Raw genomic sequence first — 12,802 nt, 5'->3', positions numbered from 1 at the left:
GTTTGTATTTCTCCTTTCATATCCGAAATAATCAAAATCCTATGATTTATTAATTTCTAGGGTTTAGTCCCCCCCCCCCCCCCGAATATTTATAACAATAGGAAGCCTCAGGTGCTTCAAAGCACTGCTTGGGCTTCTTTAAAAATCCTGTATAGTGCTTTGAAAACCCAACTTTGGGAGTTCAAAGCATTCAATCACCTGATGTCAAATTTAACTTGTGAGTCTGACATCTGCTAAGGAACATGCGGAGCCAAAATGGATTCTTATTCCATACTAGGCATGACCATCACCCATTCAAAGAAGGAGCCACCAATTCTGCCAGGCTGAAGCAAGTCACTTGTGTAAGCCTATGCAGATCTCTGAATCTCAGCCGATATTTCATAGACGTTACTATGTCTAATATTCCTTAGACTCTGGGATATTCAGTGAAATGGCGTTGGGAGATAGCTGTCAACAAGCGATTTGTTTTTCTTATCCCTTTTAACCAGCAAGGAGGTAGAAATGTGATAATGAAAGGTTAAGATGCAAGCTACTACTTATGGAGAACTGCAGATAAGATATGGAAATGCCTGAGATGTTTTGCCCAAACATCAAATACTGTACCTTATTAGCATAATTCCTCATTCCAGTGGAGCATGTCAGTATAGCAGCATGCCAGAAACCAGTTAGGGGGCAATTCATTGATCAGTTAGACTGGAGAAATCTGATTGGCCTCAGTGGAGCTTATCTCACTGTAAATGACCCTTGAATATTTCTCTTTAGGCAAGTCTGAGCTCTGCCTAATGCCAAATCTAAGGATGTTCTGATGGGACTTTGGATTGGATTGCAGGACTGAGCCATTGCTGTTTTTAGTCCTGAAAGCAGCAATAGGAAAGAAGCCAAGCTGCGTGCTTAAAGCTAATGCTCCATGTATGTGTGTTCGAAAAACACCGTTCCGAAATTATGTTATGATTCACATTTCTGCTTTCCAAACGAAAGGGAGCAAAGGCAGGCCCATTTTCACCACGGAAAGCAGCAAGTGCTAAGAGCCTGAGAGATGAGCACAAAAAGATACAAAGGAGTTTTGGAAACGGATATTATTACGCTACCGGCTGCCTCTATCTCTGTTTTTGCTGCAGTAGGTAACCCTGGCATTGCACTCTTGTAAGCTAATTTGTACTTAAAACAAGATCAGCTTTCTGACTAATTATTATGCAGAGCAGGCAGGCACATTCCGACTCAGCCGGGCGGCCCTGTCAACGGCTGAAAACCTTAATTTGTTAAAATCATATTTATGTTTCTGAACTGCTATTAGCACTTCAGAGCTGTGCCTAAAAGACCCCATTCCACACTGTATCCTTTTAATCAACAGAATAATGAGCTACATGCCAGTTACGAGATTGCTACTGCTTCCCCAGCTCCCAGGGGAGGATAGCTTCAATTTCCCTCTCTGATTTTAGTGAATGAAGGATGGGATTCACCTAACCTGCCCTGTTACTGGAAGCTGTGCACAAGGACTTTCACTTGCACAGCGGGGCTTTCCCTCCCCCCCGTCACCCACACCCCTGAAATTAGCTCTGGGAGGGGTCAGGAGAACCCCCAGAATAGCATGTGGGGGGGGGGGAGAGGATAGTTCACTTTGGCAAGCAGGAATGCTTGAGCAAAAGAAAGGTTTCTTTGAATTCCACCCTATGTATCCAGCTGTCTATGGGTAGTAGTCAATGCTAGTCTTCCTCAGAGTAGGCCCATTTGAATCAATGAACCTACTTTAATCATGCCCATTAACTTCAGTGAGTGCACTCTGAGTAACATTAGCACTGAATACCTGGTTTAATGTACACATTTTTATTTACACATTAAGATCTGGAAATTCAGGATACCAATTCAAATTCCCTGCAGTGGTGCCATTAGGTCCCCTGGCTTACTGGAGAATTAAAAAAACAAAACACATTTAAGTGGTGATATGTACCTTGAGTGAGGCTCTGTTGTTTAAGCTGCTACGTCTGTCTCTAAAAAGTCACCCCAGTCTTGAGTGTGAGTTGTCTCAGCTAGAAGCTCCCCTGGGCTTGCTGACATCTTCATTTGCTCTTGAAGTCAAATAGCTTCTCCCCATCGCCACCTCCACTTGCTGTTAACGATGGTACCTTCCTTGTAGATGTCGAAGCTCTTCCTTTATTTATATGGTCTTTGTGTTTCTACAACAGAGGCCGCTGGGCTAGAACTCCCAGCAGCCCCAGCTAGCACAGCGAGTGGTCACAGATTATGAGATTTGTTGTCCAACAACATCTGGAGGGTCTCAGGTTCACCTCCCCTGCTTTACCGTATCAGTACTTTCCCCATTTTTTGGCTTCAGAGAACCTATTCCACATTGGTTCACATTGACCATTCAACAGTAACACCTTGCAGAGGATTCTGGGAAATGTTCTTGGGTGCGCAATAAGTTCACACGTGAAGCCTTATGTGAAATGGGAGGGTACTGCAGGGACTAGCCTGTGTTCTCTGAAGGCTGTGAATTGGACTGCAATGAAAAAAATTGATCCATCGTGGACAAACTGCCCTTGAGGAAAGTCGATCCAACATGACGGTTCTGCTAACAGAAAAATAGGTTTTGAACTCCACTGTGTTTAGCCTGTGGTCTATAGTAAATAAAATAATACACAGTGGAATGATTTTTCTCGAATGCTTTTTAATTTAGCAATTTGAGCTTTGGGGTTTACAGTGACTAGCACCATTCCCAATTACAGGCCACAGCGATGCAGATAGAATATCAACCCAGTTTCAGTCCCCAGTATTTTCAGGTACGGCTGAGGGGGAAAAACCTTCCAAACCCCTGGAGAGTTGCTTGACATTATCCTGTAGATAATGTCATGGCAGATGGACCAGTGGTCTGACAAGGCAGCTTATTATGGGAAGGAAAGGTGGTAGGGCAGTGGTTTGGCACCTGCTCTGCATGTCAAAAAGCCCCTGGCATCTCCAGGTATGACTGAGAGAGACGCATCTGAGATTCTGGAGGCCTACAAAGAGTCCCTAGAGACAAAATACTGAGCTGGAGGGACCTAAAGTTTGCCAGCTTTCTATGTTCCTATAGCACATCTGTCTCTTTGAACATTCTGGGTCTAAAAGCTGTCATTTGGAGATAGAGATTAGTGAAATATTATGTCCGTTCTCCTGCTTTCCTTCTGTCCCCCACCCCTCCTGTAATGATTGATGGTCTGTATGTTGCCTCTAAGTATACCTTTCCCCTCCTCATCAAGTGACAACTATCCACTTACCCTCTTATCACCTTGAGCACTTACAGCTGTCAAGTGGGGGGGGGGGGGAAATGCACCAGTAACTTTGAGGATTCACTCTGCTGCCACTGAGGAAGTCAAGAGAGAGCCATGACAGCAGTAAAGCAAAAAAGAGGTTTGTTCTCAAAACAAGTGCAGATTTTGCAGCAAAAGCTCTGAACATATTTTTAAATGTGTGGCTCACTCCCCTATTTAGCTAGTTCTCTTTACTATTTGCTCTCTGACGTTTCCTGCAGAACTTTACACCCATCTTTCCAATCAGCAACCAGCATATATGATGAAAACGAAGCACATTTGCATAATTTCTGATACAAATAATAATTAGTAGCATCATTATGCATATGTTCTGAATCTGCTAGGCATGGAAAGGAGCGGTGCAATTGCAGCGCTGGAATCCTGCCCTCTTGCACTTACGCAGCAATTCCTTTGCTTCTGAGATTTTGCTAAGGCTTGCCTCTGCACATTCAAATCTTTTCAGTCCAAAGGGCTAGAAAATTCTTTCCAAACAAGGAAAGAAAGCTTTGCCCATATTCTCTCTACTGATCGGAGTATGTCTAATCAATCAATAAAAGGTAAAGGTACCCCTGCCCGTACGGGCCAGTCTTGACAGACTCTAGGGTTGTGCGCCCATCTCACTCAAGAAGCCGGGGGCCAGCGCTGTCCGGAGACACTTCCGGGTCACGTGGCCAGCGTGACGAAGCTGCTCTGGCGAGCCAGAGCCGCACACGGAAACACCATTTACCTTCCCGCTAGTAAGCGGTCCCTATTTATCTACTTGCACCCGGGGGTGCTTTCGAACTGCTAGGTTGACAGGCGCTGGGACCGAACGACGGGAGCGCACCCCGCCGTGGGGATTCGAACCGCCGACCTTTCGATCGGCAAGCCCTAGGCGCTGAGGCTTTTACCCACAGCGCCACCCGCGTCCCTAATCAATCAATATCTCCCATCATATAAGACACCCGTGTTAGAAGGGAACAGCAAGTGTGTGTGGGCAGGAGAGTGTTCTGCACATTCTCTTGAAGGAGATGTCAATCTTTTTCTTTTTTTACAGTAGGAAGTTCTAAATGGGTAGCAGTGATACCACATTCAGCTAGCTCTGGTGCCCTGCACAAATCTGACTTATTCAGAAATGAATGGGATTGTGATCGTATGGTGAATGGAGACATCTAGAGGAAGCTGAAAACATTAAAGGCCGAACGCAGCATGCTTACAGGCTTGGGAGTACAGTGGTACCTCGGGTTATATATGCTTCAGGTTACATACGCTTCAGGTTACAGACTCCGCTAACCCAGAAATAGTGCTTCAGGTTAAGAACTTTGCTTCAGGATGAGAACAGAAATCGTGCTCCGGCGGCGCGGCGGCAGCAGAAGGCCCCATTAGCTAAAGTGGTGCTTCAGGTTAAGAACAGTTTCAGGTTAAGATCGGACCTCCGGAACGAATTAAGTACTTAACCCGAGGTACATTTCTAAAGGGCAACACAGTCCTGCTTGCTACAGGAAGATAGATAAGGCCTGCCTCAGGACCTTTGGGCATTTAAAGTAGATAATCCAAATTACTCCACCTCAAGGAACAAAACTACCCTGTAGTGTAGAAGGTTGAAGCTAATCTTGAAGACAAAATGCGTATGCTTTTTTCAAAACATAATTTAAAGTAGACACCATAAACACAGGGAATGGTGTCCCTATGGGAAATGGGATTGTGCTGAATGAAAGTCCAGAGGAAGCCACTGAAAGGGTCTGCTGGCACCTTTGTTATTGCTGGATCTGAGCCTGGGAAACTGAAAAGAAAATTTGTTGGCCGAGCGATGCAATAGGATATTATAATTAGTATGAAATCCCCATCTTTGAAAAAGAGAGAAACATGGATAAACGTTGGGTTGAAAAGAAACAAATCGTGATGGGGTTGCCGCGGCCGAATGGTGATTCCCATGGGCATGGAATCTCCCACACGGACTTGATGCTAACTTGCAACTTGTGAATAATTTGGAGACATTTATTTGTGTTTGTCAATGAATGGTTATATGTCACATTGGTCAGGCTACACTGGTTGCAGGTCGTTTCCCAGAAAACATTTTTTTTCCCCAGTTTCCAATAAATATTACAATATCGTTGCATGTTTGGGGAGCCAATCCCATGATGCCAGAGTCCTTTCCGATTCTTGGCGTCCAAACTAGACATGGTTTAGCAGCTCTCAGAGAAGGCTCGGGTTCGATCACTGTGTGTTTGCTATATATTACCTCTCAGGAGGTCTAGAATGTTAAGAAATGCACTGCAGCTGACACTCTGCATATCATTCCAGGCTGGCCATTTGACATCACCATGTGTAAAATGAGTGGCTTGGTGCAAGGGATGTCTGTCTCCTCTTCCGTGTTCACCCTGGTGGCCATTGCAGTGGAAAGGTAGGTTTGTTCTATTTATTTCAAAGCGGTTATAAACCGCTTAGTGTTTTTAAAAACCTCAAATTAACATGCAGCATAAAAACAGTAAAAGGTATCATTAACACAAAGAAGAAGAAGAAGAAGAAGAAGAAGAAGAGTTTGGATTTGATATCCCGCCTTTCACTCCCTTTAAGGAGTCTCAAAGCGGCTAACATTCTCCTTTCCCTTCCTCCCCCACAACAAACACTCTGTGAGGTGAGCGGGGCTGAGAGACTTCAAGGAAGTGTGACTGGCCCAAGGTCACCCAGCAGCTGCAAGTGGAGGAGCGGAGACGCGAACCCGGTTCCCCAGATTAGCAGACTACCGCTCTTAACCACTACACCACACTGGCTCAAAGGCAACATTCCATATAAGAACAGGAAAAATACAGCATATATATAAAAAAAATTAAACAGGAATTCATGCAGACAAAAACAGGGTGTGATTTCATGGGTCAGGTCATTGGCCATTGCGACCCATATGTTGGCAACCTCCTATCTGGACTATTGCAGTGTGCTTGATGTGCGGCTTCCCTTGCAACTTGCCCAGACACCTGCAGATAGTACAGAACACCACAGCCTGGGTGATGCTCCTTATTGGGCCCATGCCATGCCAACGCTGAGGGATCTGTACTGGGCTGCCTTCTAGCCACCAAGCCAACTTAAGTTTCTGCTGCTTACATAAAAAGGTAAAGGTAAAGGACCCCTGACAGTTACGTCCAGTCGCAGACAACTCTGAAACAAGAGCAGCACACGGAAATGCCATTTACCTTCCCGCTGGAGTGGTACCTATTTATCTACTTGCACTGGCATGCTTTCGAACTGCTAGGTTGGCAGGAGCTGGGATGGAGCAATGGGAGCTCACCCTGTTGTGGGGATTTGAACCACTAATTTTTTGATTGGCAAGCCCAAGAGGCTCAGTGTTTAGACCACAGTGCCACCCGCGTCCCTGCTGCTTACATACAAAGTCCTAATTAACTTTGGACCAAGGCTACCCTCCACTGCCCAGCCTTACAACCAGTTTTGGGAACCCAGATACTTTTGTCATGACCCAATGATGATTGGCTTGTGGTAACATAGAGGAGGCTTCCCTCTTCCCCGCCACTGGGGGCACCAGTTTTGCAGAATGCTCTCCCTGCTGAAATATGAGGCCCCATCACTATTGGCATTCCACTACCTCCTGAATGCCTACCTGTTTAGACAAACTTTTCCTTGAACTCCCTGATTTCTTTTTAAACTTTTAATTGTCATGCTTTTTAACTGGCTTTTGTTTTACGGTATATTTTAATTGAGAATGTTTTGCTGCTCTGTGTATTTCATTACGCATGGAATTTTGTTTATTGATTTTATAGTTGCAAACCACTTCAAAACCATTTTGGCATATACACAGTATATTTTGTTGTTGTTGTTGTTGTTGTTGTTGTTTAGTCGTTTAGTCGTGTCCGACTCTTCGTGACCCCATGGACCAGAGCACGCCAGGCACTCCTGTCTTCCACTGCCTCCCGCAGTTTGGTCAGACTCATGTTTGTAGCTTCGAGAACACTGTCCAACCATCTCGTCCTCTGTCGTCCCCTTCTCCTTGTGCCCTCAATCTTTCCCAACATCAGGGTCTTTTCCATAGAGTCTTCTCTTCTCATGAGGTAGCCAAAGTATTGGAGCCTCAGCTTCAGGATCTGTCCTTCCAGTGAGCACTCAGGGCTGATTTCCTTCAGAATGGATAGGTTTGATCTTCTTGCAGTCCATGGGACTCTCAAGAGTCTCCTCCAGCACCATAATTCAAAAGCATCAGAGAACGCTTATTTCCAGCTCCAGCTGGCACTCCAGGTACAGTCATTTGTGAAGGAAGAGATAGAGCCTTGCCACAGTACAGGTCTGGGCTAATGGTGGATCCCAGATTTGAAAAGTGGGGTGGAAATTAGAATAGCACCTCCCTTCTCCCAACAAGGGCTTCAGGGAGAAATAGTTTTCCCTCCCTGCCTTTTATCAGCACAACAACCCTGTGAGGTAGGTTGGGCTGATTGGCCACTCATATCATGTCTGAGCAAGAATCTGAGCCCAGGTTCCCCTGACTGAGGTCTGGCTGCAGCATTAGTTTCACAAGCTGCTCATGTTTGCTTTTGCTAATGAGAACTTTGGGGGTCTATTGAAGTTAGTTCATACGTTTCCTTTTAATGGCATTTTGTCCTCAAATTATCATCTCCTTTTAGAAAAGCTAGAAAGCCACAACTGAGATGCAGTTTTCCCTCATGTAGGAAAACTGCCTTCTCAAAATGTCGCTTATAAAAGGCCCTTTAAACCCCTTGTGTTCTGGTACAGTACACCCCACAAGTCTCTCAGCAGACCATGAAGGAAATGCTTGTTTCTCATAGCTTTTCCAGTGTTGTATCTGAATATATTGCTTTTCCCCTCTTCTCGCTTAGGTTCCGCTGTATAGTGTACCCATTCAGGCAGAAGCTAACTCTAAGGAAAGCTCTGGTCACCATCATTATAATTTGGGTCTTAGCCTTAATCATCATGTGCCCCTCTGCAGTCACCTTGACCGTCACCCGGGATGAGTACCACTTCATGTTAGATGCCTACAACAATTCCTACCCACTCTACACCTGCTGGGAGGCATGGCCGGACAAGGAGATGCGCAAGATCTACACAACCGTTCTTTTCTCTCACATTTACCTGGCCCCTCTCACCTCAATTGTGATTATGTACGCTCGGATTGCCTTCAAACTCTTCAAGTCATCCGCAAGCATTAGAGGCTCCCAGTCGGAGGAGAACGAGGGAAGGAGAGTGTCCAAGAGGAAAATCAGAGTTATCAACATGTTGATCATTGTGGCGTTGTTCTTCACCCTCTCTTGGCTGCCCCTCTGGACTTTATTGCTGCTGACAGACTACGGGAACCTCACCGAGAATCAACTCAACCTCGTCACGGTTTATTTTTTCCCCTTTGCCCATTGGCTGGCTTTCTTTAACAGTAGCATCAACCCAATCATCTACGGGTACTTCAACGAGAACTTCCGGAGAGGATTCCAGGAGGCCTTCCAAGTCCAGCTCTGCTCCATGGAAACAGAGCACAAAAACACCTATTCTGACAGGACCAACAGTGGGTTGCTTTTTGGGGCACGCAATCGGATTTTTGTCGAAGTTCAAGGCAGTGACTCAGCACAGCCCTCTGAGTCTGGTCAGAGTAGCCTTTTGAGAACAGGGCTGTATCCTGCAAGGAACGGAAGGGTAGCTCACCATGGTCTGATGGTGGAGGACTTTGACAGCAAAAGTTGCTCCCCCAAAACTGTCAGTATCCCAGCTTGGGATATCTAAGGATATTTGAGATGCTGATGGATTGATTATACAATATATCGTCACATTACTTTCACAGCATGTGAGCCAAATCCATTTCCAGTAAGCTTTTCAAGACCAAAACCCATTGTCGGTGTAGATATCTAAGTAAAAGCACTTGACATTGTGGAACTTCCTCTTCTTATCCTGGGTTTTGATACTTCGGTATGACACGCACCAGTTTTTATAAAGCGCTGCAATTTATAAATGCTTATTCCTCTCCTTAGAACCTTGTATATATTCCAAATGAGGTGTTGGGATTCAGGCCTGTGTTCAGGGCCGTCTTAAGCATATCTCACAGAGTTGTCGACCTTTTTTTAAGGGGGGGGGGGCTTCGGTCCGGCTCGTTTACATTGCGTGGTCCAACACGTGCTCGGCGCTGCATGTAAGAGGCGCCCGGATCGCAGCCCAGACGGCCTCCCGCAAAGCCTCCCTCTAAGTGCCCGGCGCCCCTTACCTGCCCCTGTCCAGGGAAGTCCGCACGACAGGAAGGCCAGCAAGCAGATCAGGTGCCTTGTCGGCTGTCCCATCCTTGCTTGGTGCCGGGATTGCACAGGGCGCTTCCCTGCTCCACTTGCAGACTCCGCAGGGAGGCGTGCAGGCAGTGACGCAGCCAGAGAGGGGTGGGAGAGACATGCCTGCCCTGCCCCGCGCCCACCCCCGATTGCACCCGTCAGGCCCCCAGGCAGCCCCAGCAGGAGGGGACGCAAAGGGGCTTCCCTGAGCCGGACACAGCGCGCTCCAATGGGTGGCTGAGAGGAGAGGAGAGGGCTGCCCCAGAGCAGGGAAGGGAGCATGCCCTGACTCTCCTTCCTGGATACTCAGCCTGTGGTGCCCTCCAAAATCTGGCGCCCTGGGGCCCCGCGCCACTAACATCTATGGGTAAGACGCCCCTGCCTGTGTTTATAGAGGAACCAGACAGAACAATTATTCTGAACTAGATTTCTAAATAGAAGCGCAGTTGGCTGTGACTGGTCAGCAACCTCATCTGTTGGAGACTGCTTGTTGTGCTACCTCAACAATAAAAGCAAGGTAAGAGTGACAAGTGAGAGGAAGAAAAGCCTCCATTCAGGAAACAGGAAGATACAGTATTTAGAGCACACACACATGCAGACCATTCACTTACTCTATATCAGCCCCATAATTGATCCATTAACTTTTGTGAGACTGTCCGAGAATGATTCAAATGTTAATGTTATGTCACAGTTGCTGCTTCTATGTGATCAGATGCCAGGGTTTGGGTTTTTTTTGGTTGTTGTTGTTTTGTTTGTTTTTGTAGGAAGGGGTGTCTGGAATCTGAGATTCCCAGCTAGCATATATTACCGGTAAATTTTGAGAAGCAATTTCAAAACCTACAGTGTTGGCAGAGAATGTTGTTTATGTTCCCAGTTTATTGGGGTGGGTGTGGGGTACCCATTTTATTTATGTTGCCAGGAGCCAAGTTTAAATGACGGCAGCACAGCCAGATCCAGTCAGGGATTTGGTTGGGATTTTTGGAGTTAATATGCATCACTTTAAACTTGAATACCGTTGATGTGTGTATCTCATTGGCCAATTTGTTGCCCATTCACTCTCTTGGAGAGATTGTGACCAAGTTGGTGTCATCTACCTCACTGCTCAGCCATGACTCTGTGTTATTTATGAATAAGTTAAATAACACCAGCCCCAAAACATATTCTTAGAGGAATCTGTCTCTTAGTTTTAACAATGAAGGAAATTATCTATCTCCTCACAACCCCTGCTTCCTGTTGTATGCCCATTAGAGGACTTACCTGTACTTTTATCTGTTTATTTTTCCCACGGTTACTAAGTCTCCTTAGGAACCTTAGCTGAAAGAGTTTGTAAAAGCTTTTTGAAAGTCCAGGTATATAATACCTGTCAGATTACCTCTACCTGCATGTTTGTTGGTGTTGATACACTAAATAAAAAAAATCTCGAAGGGTTGTTGAGGCAGTGTTCCGTTAATTTTATTATGCTGACTTTAAATGTTTAGCCCACCTTTCACACAACTTTGCAGAGTACCTTGTTGTTCCTTAATTGTTACACTGGGGACTCAGCTACACAGCTGCAAACAAAACATTATATAGCTGTGCTGTAAAGTGCAATATACAAATATGACACTAGATGGCGATAGTGAGCTATGCAAAATTCAATGTATTTTTCAAAACTTTTCCCATATGTGTGTAGATTCCACCCTGGAGAGGAGATGACATCCTCATTTCATTTCAGGACGGGATGCATTTCTACCACATGGGGTTGCCAAATGATAAAATAAAGAGACTGTCCTGCTTTTTAACAGCAGCTTGATCTACAGAAATCAGCAGATGAAGCTCTTCGCCACAGGAAGAAAAACATGGTTTCAAATCAAGCTGCTGTGAAAGGCACTGGATCAGAGACCTTTTTAAAAAATTAAAAATAAAATAAAATGGCAGTTCTACTTATTTCAAATTCATGGCTTGTATCCTTCACTAACCCTACATTTTAAAGAATAAAAAAAACCAAGAAAATGGAGGGTGTGCATGTTTGTATAAGAAAGCATCATTGAAGCTCAAAGGCAAACCCAAGAAGAGAATTCATTTGCTGAATCAAAGTGCTTACTGCCTGTATTGGTCTGTTGTCTTCCATTGCACTGTGACTAAAGACTACCTACCAGAACTCTTTATTGCCATTTTTGTAAATTAGCTGTCCTGTGTTGTAAAAGTGGTCATGATGCTATTACACAGTTGTTGACAATGTACCAGAAATAAAAGATACTCTCTGTTGCTGTATGCTTTAAATTATGATAATTGTAGCTGCTGCAAGTCTCTGTTGCATTTAGGGTCGGCCAGCTTCTAGGCAGAGGAAGGAAGCTGCCTCGTGAACTTGAAACAGTTTAGCTTATATGTCCAAAGATGAACAAAGTGCTCTCCTACATGTCATATTGGGCAAATGTTAAGGGCCCTTAGGGAGTTTAGAGTATGTCACAATCACATTACTTTTATACCCCCTACATTCATCATTTCTCCATACCAATTATCACACACAGCTGCATTGTGCTTGCATAAGCTTGCTTTCTGCTGCTCTGAAGGGTAGGATCCGAACCAATGGCTTCAAGTTACAAGAAAGGAGATTCTAACTAAAGAGCAGCAGGAAGAACTTTCTGGCACCAAGAACTGTTCAGCAGTGGAAAGGACTCCCTCAGAAGGTGTTGGGCTCTCCTTCCTTGGAGGTTTTAAGCAAAGGCTGGATGGCCATCTGTCATGGATGCTTTAGTTCATAGAATCATAGAATCATAGAGTTGGAATAGACCACAAGGGCCATCGAGTCCAACCCCCTGCCAAGCAGGAAACACCATCAGAGCACTCCTGACATATGGTTGTCAAGCCTCTGCTTAAAGACTTCCAAAGAAGGAGACTCCACCACACTCCTTGGCAGCAAATTCCACTGTCGAACAGCTCTTACTGTCAGAAAGTTCTTCCTAATGTTTAGGTGGAATCTTCTTTCTTGTAGTTTGGATCCATTGCTCCGTGTCCGCTTCTCTGGAGCAGCAGAAAACAACCTTTCTCCCTCCTCTATATGACATCCTTTTATATATTTGAACATGGCTATCATATCATATCACCCCTTAACCTCCTCTTCTCCAGGCTAAATATGCCCAGCTCCCTTGGCTGCTCCTCATAAGGCATCGTTTCCAGGCCTTTGACCATTTTGGTTGCCCTCCTCTGGACACGTTCCAGTTTGTCAGTGTCCTTCTTGAACTGTGGTGCCCAGAACTGGACACAGTACTCCAGGTGAGGTCTGACCAGAGC

General features: G+C 45.3%; 1 protein-coding gene across 1 annotated transcript in view; it reads left to right on the top strand.

Moving 5' to 3' along the window:
• The window catches only part of NPFFR1 (neuropeptide FF receptor 1), a 21,005-nt gene extending 9,225 nt beyond the window's left edge, over window positions 1-11,780 (top strand). Inside the window, exons 3-4 of the mRNA XM_028729574.2 lie at window positions 5,568-5,667; window positions 8,105-11,780. Of these exons, the coding sequence (XP_028585407.2) occupies window positions 5,568-5,667; window positions 8,105-8,996 (992 nt within the window). The 3' untranslated portion in view covers window positions 8,997-11,780. The remainder of the gene's footprint in view (window positions 1-5,567; window positions 5,668-8,104) is intronic.
• Window positions 11,781-12,802: the final 1,022 nt, after the last annotated feature.

Source organism: Podarcis muralis, chromosome 6 (assembly GCF_964188315.1).
Source record: "Podarcis muralis chromosome 6, rPodMur119.hap1.1, whole genome shotgun sequence".
Taxonomy (NCBI): domain Eukaryota; kingdom Metazoa; phylum Chordata; class Lepidosauria; order Squamata; family Lacertidae; genus Podarcis; species Podarcis muralis.
This window is presented reverse-complemented; position numbering and strand designations above follow the sequence as displayed.